At 38.0% G+C, this 15,782-nt stretch overlaps 1 protein-coding gene across 1 annotated transcript in view; it reads right to left on the bottom strand.

Annotated features, from left to right (window-relative positions):
- Nucleotides 1-122: 122 nt before the first annotated feature.
- The window catches only part of lats1 (large tumor suppressor kinase 1), a 41,742-nt gene continuing 26,082 nt past the window's right edge, over nucleotides 123-15,782 (bottom strand). The window contains exons 6-8 of the mRNA XM_073056571.1: nucleotides 11,815-11,997; nucleotides 2,433-2,539; nucleotides 123-1,706 (exon numbers count right to left, since the gene is read on the bottom strand). Coding sequence (XP_072912672.1) covers nucleotides 1,194-1,706; nucleotides 2,433-2,539; nucleotides 11,815-11,997 — 803 coding nt within the window. The 3' untranslated portion in view covers nucleotides 123-1,193. The remainder of the gene's footprint in view (nucleotides 1,707-2,432; nucleotides 2,540-11,814; nucleotides 11,998-15,782) is intronic.

Genomic DNA, 15,782 nt, shown 5'->3' with positions numbered 1-15,782 from the left:
GTAGCACTTTAACTGGATGTCTTTGTAAGATCCAGGAATAGTGCTGTGGTCTAGAGTAAACAAGTCTCACAGTGTTAACACATTGTTTACAATCTAGGTTATTAAAAACACAGCCAATAATCAAGTTTGAAAATTATCTTAGATTTAATGTCATTGGAAATAAAATGAGACAATGAAAGTATTTACTGTCAAATTAAATGTTTATACAACATGTATAATTTATAAATAAATTCAATGCATAAATTAGAAAAAATAGAAAGCTAATAACCTGCAATCTATATGCTTCTAAAAGAGAATTATTTTCATGTAAATTACACCAAAATGATTTTTTCATATTTGGTCAAAGCTAAGCAGGATGTTTTTAAGGCACACCATTAAAGACCATTTCCTAGGCTTCAGAAAGATAATGGGTCATTTAGCATAGATCCATCCCTAATAGGGACAAATGGAAAGAAGCATAGGCCCACAATAGTGTTACAGCTATCTCCCCATCCTCAGCAGGGTACAGAATAGGTACATAGTGTTAAAGATCTATCATTTCTCCCCATGTGAGAATAGAATAGATTGTATAGTGTTAAAGCCCTCTGCAGCTGCAGTGTGGGCACAGATTGTACTTTATAGTGTTAAAAGTCCTAAATCTAGAAACAGTATGTCAGCTGAGTAGACAGAAAACATGGATCACAGATTTAACCTTGTATCTTGGTGCATCTCTGCCCATTCCCAGTATACAGCCTTACAGCTGGATATGCAGGAAGCCATGAGGCTATTAGTCTTTAACCATACTCTCTTCTAAAAAAGTTCTGTACTGAGAGTACAGCCTTGGAAAATAATACCTCTTTTGATGAAAAACATACAGGTATCCTCTGTGCACTTCTGTGAAACTCTCTAAATGAGCACATAAGGTAATGATATAGACTGTGCACTGGTCATGTACAAGGCCAGTATTACTGATAGGCGACTGATCACATGATCCAATTGATTCTCAACTCTAGTGTTAGGTACTAAAGTCAACATTCTATTCACACTTAACTGAAGGATTCAAATTACAACATTCAAATAAATTAATACTTACAAAATATATTTTTCTGTAAGTTCTTGAGAACCAAAACATGAAAGCATCAAGTAAAAGCTAAACTCCATCACTGGAAATTAAACAACAAAGGAGTTTTTCCTTAAAAAAATAAGACTTTCATTCATACATAGACCAGTTCTCGATTCTGGCTCCCTTTTCCCGATACGTTTTCTTCGTTACTTTCTGTCTCGTGTCCGGGTGCTTCCAGACTACGATAATCGCACTGCAATGGTTTAGGGTAGCTATAAGGGTAGCCATTATCATCAAAAAATCTACGGAATGTAAACTCATAGAAAGCATGTTCTGGATGCTTCCCATTCTGATACCAGCCATCAAGTGTGTCATTAACATTCTCTCCATCATTATCATCACTCCACAATTTGTCAGGATCCACAGGATCAAAATTGGACGTATCTGTTGGGTGAGTTATCTTGGGAATGTATGGAGCTGACTGATGCCGGATGTCACTGGAGAAATCAATCTGCCTGAAAAATGGATGGGCTTTTATTTCATCTGTGCCATTCATTCCGAGCCTGTCTTCAGGGCCTCGACAAAGCTTGATAATGAAATCGGATGCTTCGGGGCTAAGTTTAGCTTGGGGCGGGATGTGAAGTGTTGTCTGCCAGTTTATGACCTGTGATAACAAACAATAATTAAAGCCCTAAGACTGGTGTTGAACTACAGGAGCCCACGAATATTGATTCCTTTAACTTCCAGTAATTTCTCTCCCCCTCTCCCTTCTTTTTCCATTCTGGGTCCCCGCTTATCCTTCTCATCTGCCCATCACCTCACTCTGATTCCCCCCTCCATCTTTTCTCTATCAAATTCTTTCTTTTTTAGTCCTTTACCTTTTCCATCTATCACCCAGCTTCTGACTTTACCCCTCCCTCACCCACCTGCCATCCCATCCCCCTCACTTGGCTTCACCTATCACCTTCTAGCTTGTACTCTCCCCCCCCCCCCCCCCCCACACCATCTTATTCTGGCTTCTTCCCCCTTCCGTTCCAGTCCCAATGAGTCTCAGCCCAAAATGTCAATTCTATTCCTCTCCATAGGTACCACCTGACCTGCTGAGCTCCTTCAGCATTTTGTGTGTGTTACTCTGGAATTCGCGGGGAAAAAAAGGCTGGTCATTTCAGTCGATTGATTGGCCTCCCATTTTGGCATCACTACAGTGATAATAGTTATTCCGGAGAACAAATAACTAATTTTGTTCCATTTTGCACCAGGTTCTACTTTATTGCCATCCTTTCTCTGTTTAAATACTGTAACTGAACTCTTAAGTAGTCTAAAAGAGGGCCTATGTATTAAAAGCAGCAGCACGATGCACATTAAGTATAATACACAATAAATTTATTACCTTAATCTGCGTTTCCAATGGAGTTTGTGCCAAGAAAGGAGGTTGGCCCACCAACATTTCATAAAGAATGACACCCACACTCCACCAATCACACAACTGGGTGTAACCTGCAATATAGAAATTAATTTCCACATCTTAATTACAGGTTAATGGAAAAATATTCTAGTAGTTAATACTTGACAGGTTTTCATTACTGATCCATAAAATCTGGTTTTGTATTTCAGATCAAGAGCATCTGTGGCAAGGTGTCTTGACCTGAATAATAACCAGATTTTATGGATCAGTAATGAAAACCTAAATAATACTATGATCTACACAAGTCATACTTGAGACGGTGATGGGTTATTTGGTGTCTAGCTATTCTTATAGTCAAGTTATGTTCTTAGGGCTTGTACTATCCACAAGTATAACCAGGATTTGTTACTGGGCATACTATTTTGGGATGGAATTGATTTGTCCGACACTTTGTATAGGCAATCTTCATGTTACAGCCATTTGAGCCAACTCTTATATTTACCCTTATAAGAGTTCAGGAATCACTGAAGAATTATGAGATGGACTTCCGGTATGATGGCGATTGTTTAGTCGCTCCGAACTTTTGCTCCGTTATACTTCCTATCTTTGCACTATATGTCTCCCTTCTTAAACCTTAGGTATTTAATTAGTTCTCTTTTACCTGCCTGCGAACACATCTATCTTATAATGGCTACCAAAAGTACTAAAACCGGGAAAAAGGAAACTTCTACGGCTTTGTCGGCTGAGATTCTCGCTGTTTTGGAACAACATAGACAAGATACTTTAATGGATATTAAAACTGAATTTAGAACTTCTATCAACCAGCTGGATTCCAAATTGGATCAGATTAATGCCAGAGTGGATGAACATGCTGAACATTTATCTTGCATTGACTTAACTTCTGAAGATATAAAATGCCATGTTCAACATCTTGAAACTTTCTGCTCCAACCTAGAGGAAAAGAACAGTAAACTTTCTTCCAAAATGGTGGATCTTGAAAATCGGAGCAGACGTTGCAATCTACGAATTCTTGGTTTGCCAGAGGTCACCGAAAAGGGCTCTCCCGTTGAATTTTTTTCTGATTTTCTCTGTGAGATTTTCGGAAAAGAATTTCTTCTGACTCCACCTGAGCTTGAAAGGGCTCACAGGATTTATGTTCCTCGTGCAACTCTGGGTTCCCGTCCACGGCTAGTTATTTTATGCTTTCATCGATACCAGGTGAAAAATCGTTTGATTATGGAGGCACGCCGCAGAGGTACTTTTGCTTTTCAAAATATGGTCATTCGTTTTGTGGAGGATTATGCCCCCCAGGTTCTGAAGATGCGTGCTGAGTTTAAAGGTGTAATGAAAGTGCTTTTTGATCGCGAATTCAGACCCTCTCTCCGAAATCCAGCCGATCTTTGAATTACACTTACTACTGGAGATTATAAGTGGTTTAAATCAGTGAAGGAGGCTGAGGCGTTTGTTGGAAGTCTTCCAGCCACCTCATCTTCTTCGGAACCGGCCTGACCTTCTAAAATGGTTGATAAGTACTTCTCGAAGTAAAACTATTTTTTCTGAACTCAGACTTTACTTGAATAATTCAGACATTAACTATTGAAACTCTAAGGGCTGTAGTCAATCTCTCCCTGGACTTGGTGCGTTTTTTCTAAATAGATGATTTAAGTTTAATGTTTCCCTGCGGACTTTTAGATTTTACTTGTGTAACCTATTTTATTTTTGTATAACTTTATCTATAGAGAACTACAATTGATTTTAACTTGTTTTGGAGGTTTGGAGTTTTATTGAAGGCCTCCCTGTTGGTTGATTTATAGTTTAAGTTTTGCTTTTTTTTCCTGTAAACGGTTGATAAGTACTCTCTTTAAATTTATAATTTCCCCCTTTTCCCCCTCCCTTTTTTTTTCTTTTAATCTTTTATAATTTTTCGCGGGTAGGTTAGTTTTAGTTTTCTTCTGATTTTTTTTGTATTAAGTTTTATACTTCTGTTGAAGTTGTTCCTATTTGTAATTCTGTTTTCTAGTGCATAAATTAGTTATTATTTGCTATATTATTTATACAGAACTTTTGTTAACGATACGGAACTGGAAGTCATTTTTGGGTTAATTTTTTTTGTAGAGCTAGCTGCTTTTTTAGGTAGCCGTCTAGTTTTGGGTTGCGAGGGTGGGGTGGATTCTCCAGTTCCAACACTACTCACTGTTTCTTTTGTTTTCCTTTGTTATTCAGGACATGTCTCTGTTTTGATTCTACGGATCTATGTTTACATTTTTGCTCCCAGACTGTTACTGTACTGCTTGATTTTTTATATGCCTGCTACCTTCTATGCACTAACAATTGATAATGGTTAATACACTTAAATTTGTGAACTGGAATGTAAAGGGATTGAATCATCCTGTTAAAAGAAGGAAGGTCTTCTCGCATGTTAAACAATTCAAAGCTGACATTGCTTTCCTTCAAGAAACTCATATTCATGGTTTTGATAATTCTCGGCTTTTGTCAAAGTGGGCGGGTCAGCATTTTCATTCATCCTTTGCTGCCAAAGCTAGGGGGGTGGTTTCCATCCTTATTAATTTTATTATTGTTTCTGGTAAATTATATAATACTAAAGTTGTATTAGCAAACCTGTATGCTCCCAATTTTGATTATGTTAATTTTTTTGAACGTTTTTTCTCCTCACTACCAGATTTAAACTCATACTCTCTTATACTGGGTGGCGATTTTAATTGTTGGTTAGATCCTAATTTGGATCGATCGTCCTCTGTTACTAGATTACCTACTAAATCTGCCTTAGCTATTCACTCTTTTCTCTCTAATTATGGTATCTCTGATATATGGCGTTTCCTTCATCCTACGGAGAGAGATTTTTTTTTTCACATGTTCACCATACCTTTACTAGAATTGACTACTTTTTACTTGATAATCAACTTATTCCATTTGTCTATTCTTGTGATTATCAGAGTATACTGATTTCTGACCATGCCCCAATTACTTTGTCTTTAAATTTTCCTGGTCTCCCTCAGAGGAATAAACACTGGCGTTTTGACTCAATATTATCGGATGATGATTTTCTAAAATTTATTAAGGATCAGATAACCTTTTATTTTAACACCAATACGTCATCTGAAATGTCATCCCAGATTGTCTGGGATGCCATGAAAGCATATTTGAGGGGTCAAATAATCTCCTATACAACAAATCTTAATAGAAAGTCCTGTGCAGATCGATTAGACCTCATTAATCAGATTAAAGAATCAGATCAACTGTATGCTCAAACTAAGAATCCTGAATTATACAAGAAGCGCGTAGAACTTCAAACTAAATTTAATCTTCTGTCTACTCAACCTGTTGAACGCCAACTTCTTGAAAGTAAGAGTCGCTTTTATATTCATGGTGACAAATCTGGTAAATTTCTAGTCAATCAGCTGAGGCATTCCAAAGCTAAACAACATATTACAAAGATCCGGAAGGAGAATGGAGACTTTACATCGGATCACTTAGAAATTAATGACGTATTTAAAAATCTTTATTCTCGACTTTATTCCTCTGAATGAGAATATCTCTGTTGATCATTTTTTAAATAATCTGAATATTCCTTCGCTTTCATCTGATTTTAAAGCCAAACTTAATGCGCCTATATCATCAGAAGAAATATCTTTTGCAATTTCTGCATTGTCCTCAGGGAAATCTCCTGGACCTGATGGGTTCCCCGTAGAATTTTATAAATCATTCTCTTCACTTCTTTCTCCTCAGTTATTCTCAGTATTATCTGACTCATTTAATTACGGTAAATTGCCACCCTCTTTTAATGGGGCATCTATTATTCTTTTATTAAAAAAGGGTAAAGACCCAACAGAGTGTTCCTCGTATAGGCCGATTTCTTTGCTTAATGTTGATGTTAAAATCTTGGCCAAAGTTTTGGCTTATAGATTAGAAACTGTAATTCCCTCTATTATTTCTGATGATCAAACTGGTTTTATGAAAAATCGTCTTCCTTTTTTTAATATTTGGCGTTTATTTAACATTTTATATTCACCTTCAACTGGGATTCCTGAATGTGTTATTTCCCTCGATGCGGAGAAAGCATTTGATCGTATAGAGTGGAACTACCTTTTTGCAGTTTTAGAAAAATTTGACTTCGGTCAAAGTTTTATCTCTTGGATCAAATTGCTGTATCTGTGTCCTGCTGCCTCTGTTTTGACTAATTTTCAGAAATCCCAGTTATTTAACCTCAAACGTGGCACCCGTCAGGGATGCCCTTTAAGTCCCTTTCTCTTTGATTTGGCTGTAGAACCTTTGGCGATAGCATTTCGAAACTGTCCTGAATTGACCGGGATTTGGAGGGGGGGTGTTGAGCATAAAGTTTCTCTTTATGCTGATGACTTATTACTTTTTCTTTCAAATCCGTCTACATCCTTATCTCCAATGTTTTCACTTCTTGATCAGTTTAGCCAGTTTTCTGGCTATAAACTTAATTTACATAAGAGTGAACTTTTCCCAATTAATAAAGAAGCACAAGAATTAACATTTCGTGATCTCCCTTTTAAAGTAGTTCATAATCAATTTACTTATCTTGGGATTACAGTCACAAGGAAGTTTAAAGATCTTTTTCATGAAAATTTTGCCAATCTTTTATATACTACAAAACAGAGTCTGTTACAATGGTCACCTCTATCTATGTCTTTGGTAGGTCGTATTAATGTTGTTAAAATGTATGTTCTCCCTAAATTTTTATATTTATTTCAATCAATCCCAATTTTTATTCCTAAATCTTTTTTTGATTCCTTAGACTCTATTATTTTGTCATATCTGTGGAAGAATAAGCGTTCTAGAATTAATAAAGTTTATCTCCAAAAATCTAAAAAAAAGAGGGTGGCATGGCTTTACCTAACTTTCGTTTATATTATTGGGCAGCCAATATACGTTGTGCTACCTTTTGGTCTTTTTTCCACGGCCAACCCGAGTGCCCTAATTGGGTGGCAATGGAGTTGAGTTCCACTAAAGATTTATCTATTTCTGCACTTCTTGACTCTGTACTCCCTAGTAGTCTGCCCAGATCAATAGCTAATCCTCTTGTTAGACACACTTTGCATATATGGGCTCAGTTTAGGAAATTTTATAGTTTCTATGGTTTTTCCTTTTCTAGCCCTATCTTACATAATCACCTTTTTTTACCTACTATGTATGATTCAACATTCCATGATTGGTATAGGAAGGGCATTAGACATTTTGAAGATCTTTTTATTGATAATCGCTTCGCATCTTTTCAACAGCTCTCTGCTAAGTTCAATCTGCCTAATGCTCATTTTTTTAGATATCTCCAAATTAGACACTTTATTAATCCTTTAATTCCTAACTTCCCTGAAATGCCTGAGAAAAATGTTATGGATTTCTTTCTTTCTATTAATCCACTGGGTAAAGGTTTAATATAATTTATTTGTGATAAATTAGCATTCTTACGGTGTGCCCCTGCAGATAAAATTAGAATGGCTTGGGAGCATGATTTAAATATCTCCTTATCTGATGAGACTTGGGACTCGATTCTCAAATCGGTTAATTCAACTTCTCTTTGTGCTCGCCATTGCCTTTTACAGTTTAAGATTGTTCATAGAGCCCATATGTCTAAATCTAAACTATCTCGATTTTACCCTAATATTAGTCCTCTTTGTGATAAATGCAAAAAGGGGCGAGGCCTCTCTTATTCATATGTACTGGTTCTGTCCTAGCTTGGAGAAATTTTGGAAAGACGTCTTCACAACTTTATCTTATATTCTGAATCACCATCTAGAACCTAACCCTTTAATTGCTTTGTTTGGTTTTTTGGGTGAGACAGATTTACGTTTGAGTTCGACTAAGTGTCGAATATTATCTTTTGCTTCTCTCCTGGCTAGACATTTAATCCTCCTTAGATGGAGAGATGTTGCCCCGCCCACGCATGCTCAATGGCTTAACGATATTATGGCCTGTTTAGACCTTGAAAAAATTCATTATTCAGTTCTTAATTCGGATATAAAGTTCCATAAGGTCTGGGGACCTTTTATTGAGTACTTTCATAACCTTCCTCTTAACTAAGGTTTTTTTTTGGTCCCTTGCTTTCAGCTCCTTTTTTTTTGGTAGTAGGCATTAATGTCTTCTGTTTTTAAGTGTATTTACAGTTTTGGGGGTTTGAATGTCCTGATTTATATTCTCTATATTGTGTTGTGGTTGGTCTGGAGCTCTTTATTGTTGCGGGGCTTGGGGAGGATACTAATTTTACATGTCTTCAATTTGGGTGCTTTCTTAATGATCTTTTTTTGTATTATATTATTATTCTATGTTTATTTTTGTACTGTATTAATGTTCTTCATTTTGATTTGGGGTTTTTTTCCCTATCTGTAGCGATATAGAAAATGCATTAAAAAACTAATAAAAAAAATTATGAGATGGAATAAAATTCGATCATACTGAACTGATGCGGGTAAAAAGTAAACAATTTTTTTTTGAAATGTTCTTTCTTAACTTGTGGTTTGTGTTAGGGAAAATTGTGATAGTCTTTTTTCTAGAAATGCAACCCTGATCCCACCCTCAATGCAGGGGTAATCTCTACTCTTTTATTCAGGTTTCTATTTTAACTTTTCACTTCACATTTATATCTTAGATTTCTATCATATAATTGAGAACCAATACCTTGTATTACATAGAGGTTCTTTTTTTAATTAAACCTGCAGTCTTAATCTTCAAGAAAATAAAAGAGTGAGCCGTTCAGTTTTGCAAATCTATTTAACATTTAATTAGATTATGTTGCTCCTTTCCGCACCTTGTGGCACATCGGGCTGCAACCTTTCCTTTCTTTACGGCTTTGTCTGTTTTCTTTGAGGCTGAGTTGCTAGCTTGACATTCAACCCAGCATGGATGGAAACCATGCAAGAACCAGCCAGATTCAAACCCAGGATCACTCGCCTTAAAAGTCTGGTGCGGAACCACTACACAACCAGCTGGCTAATTAGATTATGGCTGCCTGCATAACCTTCGTCAAATCTCTTAAAAGCTACAATTGAATCCAACTTGAGTAAATTTTCTAAGTTTTCTAGCTGCCGGGTACTCTAAATAAAAACAACAAAGGTGATATTAGAATTTAAAAAGTTACAGCAACCAGATGGGATTGAACACCACAAACTCCTAATTAAATAAATATGGCATCCTAATAAATATGGCACTTCCACGATCCTTTTGAAGCTTAATATTACATCTCAAAGGACTAGCTCTAATTTTAAGTTTTAATCCTTTATTCTGGATGCCCTAGCCTTGGTACTGAGTTGTGCAGTCTGAATAAACAAAGGTTGAAAACGCTAACTAGTCCATTACTTCAACTTGCAACAGGCACAGATAGAATAAATTTTTGGATTTATAGGTTGCAAGTTTTTTGCTACTTCAGGGGGATTTGAGACAAGAAAAGAACAAATAGTCATTAGAAGAACATAAGAAACTACTTGCAGAATTTCAAATGCTTTTACATGAAACAACCTAAAACTGAAATGAAACAATTTAAAACAAAATACAAGACTTGCAGCAAGTTCTGGAAGATGTTGAAAAAGGAGAAGTCTATCCAAAATTGTATGTATTTCAGAAGAGTGAATAAAATGGAAAATGGAATGATTTTGTATGTAAGCAAAATTAATATTTTGTGATTTTTGTTAGTTTAGCAACAACAAGTTGCTTTTAAAGCAATGCTTTACACAGAGCATTGTAGGTCAAATGTGAAGAAAGAATATAGTATTAATGCTAAGACTCTTGGCAGTGTGGAGGATCAGAAAGATCTTGGGGTCCGAGTCCACAGGAAACTCAAAGCTGCTGCACAAATTGAGAGTGTTGTTAAGAACGTGTATGGTGTGTTGGCATTCATCAACTGTGGGATTGAGTTCAAGAGCTGTGAGGTAATGTTCTTGGTCAGACCCCACTTGCAGTACTGTGTTCAGTTCTGGTCACCTCACTACAGGAAGGATGTGGATACTATAGAGAGAGTGCAGAGGAAATTTACAAGGACATGGCCTGGCTTGGAGAGTGTGCCTTATGTGAATAGATTGAGTGAGCTCGGCTTCTTTTCCTTGGAGTGACAGAGAATGAGAAGTGACCTGATAGAGATGTATAAGATGAAGAGTCATTGATTGTGTGGACAGTCAGAGGCTTTTTCCCTGGGCTGAAATGGCTATCACAGGGGGCATAGTTTTAAAGTGCTTGGAAGTAGGGACAGAGGGGATGTTAGGGGTAAGTTTTCCACACAGAGAGTGATGGGTGTGTGGAATGCAATGCCAGTGATGATGGTGGAGTCTTACAATACAATAGAGTCTTTTATGAGACTCTTAGATAGGTACATAGAACTCAGAAAAATAGGGACTGTGTGGTAGGGTAATTCTAGGCAGTTTCCAGAATAGGTTACATGGTCGGCACAACATTGTGGGCTGAAGGGCCTGTAATGTGCTGTACATTTCTTTGATGATAACAACGTAAGAATCTATTGTGATCTGACTGAACTTTTTGTCAAAATCTTGAGGCATTTTAAGAGAAATGGGGAGAAGGGTACAGTCAAGGTAAGTTTATTATAAAAGTACGTATATATCACCACATACTACTGTATTGAGCCTCATTTTCTTGTGTGCATTCACAGTAAATACAAAGAAACACAATAAAATCAATGAAAAACTGTACACAATAAAGATAGATGAACCAGTGTGCAAAAGACAAGCTGCAAATACAATGAAAAAAAAAGTAAATAAGCAAGCAATAAATATTGAGAACTTGAGTTGTAGAGTCCTTGAAAGTGACTCTGTAGGTTGTGGAATCTGTTCATTGTTGGGTTGAGTGAAGTTATCTCTTCTTGTTCAAGTACCTGATGGTTGAAGCGTAATAACTGTTCCTGAACCTGGTAGTGAGGGACCCGAGACTCTTGTATCTCCTTCTTGATGGGAACAGCAAGAAGCGAGCATGGCCTGGATGGTGGTTGGGGGGGTGTGGGGGGGGTGTCCTTGATGATGGATGCTGCTTTCCTGCGACAGGGTGGGAACTCTGCAGGTTACGGGTCAGGCAGGTAAAGGCAACAAATGGTGAAGCAATGGATGTACAGGATGCCAGAATTAAAAAAGCTTAAGGACCTGAAAAAATTGTGATGGATGGCAAATTGCTTTTTTCAAAACTCAAGCATCGTTTGCTTGGGAACTAATGGAGGTCAGCAAACTCAAAAGGTAATGATGGGTCAAAAAACATGTTATAATGTGGCCAGCGGTATCATCATTAATTCAGCAGCAGACAACATGGTGGCTACAACAATAAGGAAAAGAGTAACTTCCATTTCCTGAATGCAACTGAAATGTTCTTCAAGGGAACTTAGTAACTTTACCTGTACGGAGCAAGACTTCTGGTGCAATGTAATTGGGTGTGCCCACCAGGGAATGTGCCAAGCAGCGCTGATGTTGCCGAGCAGCTCTTCGCTCCAGTGGTTTTAGTCTCTCTGCACACTTACAGCTCTTGGGATCACCCCATTCATTACTGAAATCCATGCTGTCTTGCCGAGGATGGTCACCTGAGTGCATTAAGAAAACCCATTAATAATCAGATTTATGAAGACAGTAACGGAACAAAACTTATATGAACAATTTAAAGTACTATAAACATAAAGCTTCTGCAGATATTGGAAATCTTGTACACACACAAAACGCTGGCAGAACTCAGCAAGTCAGGTAAGCCAAGAAGGGGAATAAACAGTCGATGTTTTGGGCTTATACCCTTCATCAGGACTAGAAACGAAGTGGAAGAAGCCAGAATAAGGTAGGGGGAGGAGTAGAAGCTAGCTACTGATACCAGGTGAAGGGTTTTGAAGTAAGAACTCAAAGATGATAAGAAGAGATAAAGGGCTGAAGAAAAAGGAATCTGATAGGAGAGGACAGTGGACTATGGAAGCAAGGGAAGCATCAGATGACATGATGAGCAGGTAAGAAGGGGTGAGAGGGGAATGGAAAAAGAAGAGTGAGGGGGAACTATTGGAAGTTAGGGAAATCGATGTTTATGCAACCAGGTTGGAGGCTACCTAGACAGAATATGAGGTTTTGCTCCTCTGACCTCAGTGTGCCTCATCATGGCAGCAGAGGAGGCCAATCCAACATTTACAGGGAGGTGGCTCATCTAAGACATTCAACCATGGGGCAAGTGGGAACTGTTGAAATAACTTGATTACTAAGCACCCATCTTTGATCTGGAAACAGAGCTCTTCTTCACAATTAACAATGAGCACACAATCATCTTTTCCTGGCTTTAATGACTGAAAATGTGCTGTAGCTGAAGCACAGAGGGCAAGTTCATCAAAGGTTGAACCCCTGCAATTGTTGACTGCATTTCAAGCTCATCTATATAAAGCTTTCCCAGAGAAATCTTTACAGAGGACAGCAAGAGATTTCTGGAGATGCAGAAAGAGTGGTCTGTCTTCTCTGATTAATCCCACAAAAGACTGAAGATGTTCCAATATGTTGAGCTACGTCTCCTATCAAAAAACAGGGATCAAATGGAGCAAAGATGTTTAGTTGTCCCTGAGGCTTGATCATTTTTGTCATAACCAGTAAGCAGGCAAGTATGAGACACAAGACGATAAACAGAAAAGGTGATACAGTGCCAGTGACCAATTGCTTTTACAACCTCATTTATATGATGCACACCTGGATTTCACTCATTGCTCTTCAAACTTCTAACAGCAAGAACATAATTTTGTCTGCTTGCAGACTTAATAACTCATAGCAGAGAGAAAAACTGGAAAAAAGGACTAACTTTCCGGATTTCAGTCAATGTTAGCCAGAAGTCACATAATATAACAAAAGTAGTCAATGTCAAATCAAAGGCCTCATTCCATATTATTTTCTCTACCCACCATTCTTTTTCTAGTCCAATCCAAACAGTGATTGTATTCAATTCTGAACAGATATTCAAACCACACCTTTGTAAGACTGCCTCCTTCTCTTTGCCAGAGACTTTTGTGCCTAATTTCCAACTCTAGAATTCATATATACACACACACACAGTCGGCCCTCCTTATCCACGTATTCCGTATGCGCGAATTCAACCAACCGTGAATTGCGAAAACCCGGAAGTGCTCTTCCAACACTTGCTGTTCGAGCATGTACAGACTTCTTTTCTTGTCATTATTCCCTAAACAATGCAGTATAACAACTATTTTACATAGCATTTAAATTGTATCAGGTATTATAAGTAATTTAGAGATTATTTAAAGTATACGGGAAGATGTGCGTGGGTTATCGTGGATCGGGATCGAAAAAAATTGGAAGTTCTCTTACTCAGTAAGTCAGAACAGGTACATCCAGTATTACTTAGTGTCAGTTAGTCAAACTGTCTTAGTATATAGTATATATTTTACCTTTCTATGCATATAAAACACTTAAAAATGTATGTTTTAGCGCCGGGCTTGGGAACTTCTTCCCGAGTTCGATCCAGTGACAGACTGCTATTGAGTGCGCTCTCCACCGTGCCGGGTTGATATGAAGGATCAAAAACCCAAAACCCAATAATTAAACCACTGCGTTGCTCAGTAATAATTGTAGCTTTCATTGGGGCACAGCCTTTCTCACTTTATCCATTAAAATTGTTCCAATCGTTGACCGACTGTAGCCTAACGCTTTTCCGATGACCAATGGTGTTTCACCTCTTTCCAATCGCTTTATTATTTCCACTTTATTTTCAATCGCAACCGTGATTATTTTCGTGAACAGAAACACTGCGGATTCAGATCTCTGCTGCTGGGTCCTAATGTCCATCGCACTGAAACAGGTTAAATAAGGTCTGGGGTTCCACTAGGTCCTAAGATCCACCGCATTGAGACAGGTTGAATAAGGGACTTGAGCATCCGCGAATTTTGGTATCCGTGAGGGGTCCCAGAACCAATCCCTCGCGAATAAGGAGGGCTGACTGTATACACAAACAAAAATTCTATTTGATATAATTCATTTGCATGCACGATACTAGTTAAACATCATACCTCGAGTACAGCACATTGATAGATTTTACGCTGTCCAATATGGAAACCTCATTTGGAAACTTGATCGAATTCCATATGACCTTAGATATAGGAGCATAATTAGGCCATCCAGCCCATCGAGTCTGCTCTGCCATTCTATCATGGCTGATTTATTATCCCTCTTAATCCTATTCTCCTGCTTCTCGTCATAATTTTTGATGCCCTGATTAATCAAGAACTTATTAACCCCAACTTTAAATATATTCAGTGACTTGGCCTCCACAGCCATTTTGTGGCACTGAATTCCACAGATTTGCCACCCTCTGGCTAAAGAAACTCATCCTCATCTACGTTCTAAGGGGACATGCTTGTATTCTGAGGCTGTGCACCCTGGTCCACTATAAACATCCTCTCCATGCCCATTCCAACTAAGCCTTTCAGTACTTGATAGGTTTTCATAAGATCCCCCCTCATTCTTTTAAACTCCAGTCAGTCCCAAGTCTGAGAAGCTTGCCTCCTCAGCTCGGTTTAATGATTCTTTGAATAGCAAAAGAACACATGAAGATAACCATGGAACATTTGATAACCATTTAGAAGCAGCGCTCTAGATCATGGACAGGTCAGAAGGTCTGATATTCATACGTATACGGCACAAGTTGACCATTGCATGGAACTGCACAGCAGTGTACACACAATGACCTTGAAGACATAGCACAGAATAGAGCATTGAAGCACATCCTTAATAGGGAGAGTGCTCTTTTCTGGCTCAATATGAATTTGTTGCCATCAGTAGGTGAAGCATGTAGTTGTGATATATTTGTAGGGAAGCCTGTTCTGATGTTGCTCTGACTGAGATTCTTCTGCTTTGGTTGGGTGTTCTGATTCAGATGGAGAGGTAGGAAGAGCCACATTTGCAGCATAAACTCAGCAAAAAGGATCTGAACTGAGAGATCTGATAGATTTTCTAGACAGTATCTTTTCCCCAGGGTTGAAATGTTTAATATCAGAGGGCATGCATTAAGATGAGAGGGGTTAAGTTCAAAGGAGATGTGAGGGAGGGGCAAGTTTTCTCGGTGTGTTTTTTTAAAAAAAAAGAGTGGTGGGTATCTGGAATGGGCCGCCTGGGGTGGTGGCAGATACATTAGGGACTTTCAAGAGATGTTTAGGTGAATTTTCGTTGTCTGTTTGATTACTATTTTAACTGGTTTGGCACAACATTGTGGCTAAAGGGCCTGTTCCTGTGCTGTACTGTTTCATGTTCTAACTTGTTCCTGACAAATAAAAGCCTCCTTTTGGAACTTGATACACCTCTGCATTAAATAACAAGGATTTTGCATTTAGCTACATAG

The sequence above is a fragment of the Hemitrygon akajei genome, chromosome 9, assembly GCF_048418815.1.
Source record: "Hemitrygon akajei chromosome 9, sHemAka1.3, whole genome shotgun sequence".
NCBI lineage: Eukaryota > Metazoa > Chordata > Chondrichthyes > Myliobatiformes > Dasyatidae > Hemitrygon > Hemitrygon akajei.
The sequence above is the reverse complement of the archived record's forward strand: the minus strand, read 5'-3'. Positions and strand labels throughout refer to the sequence as shown.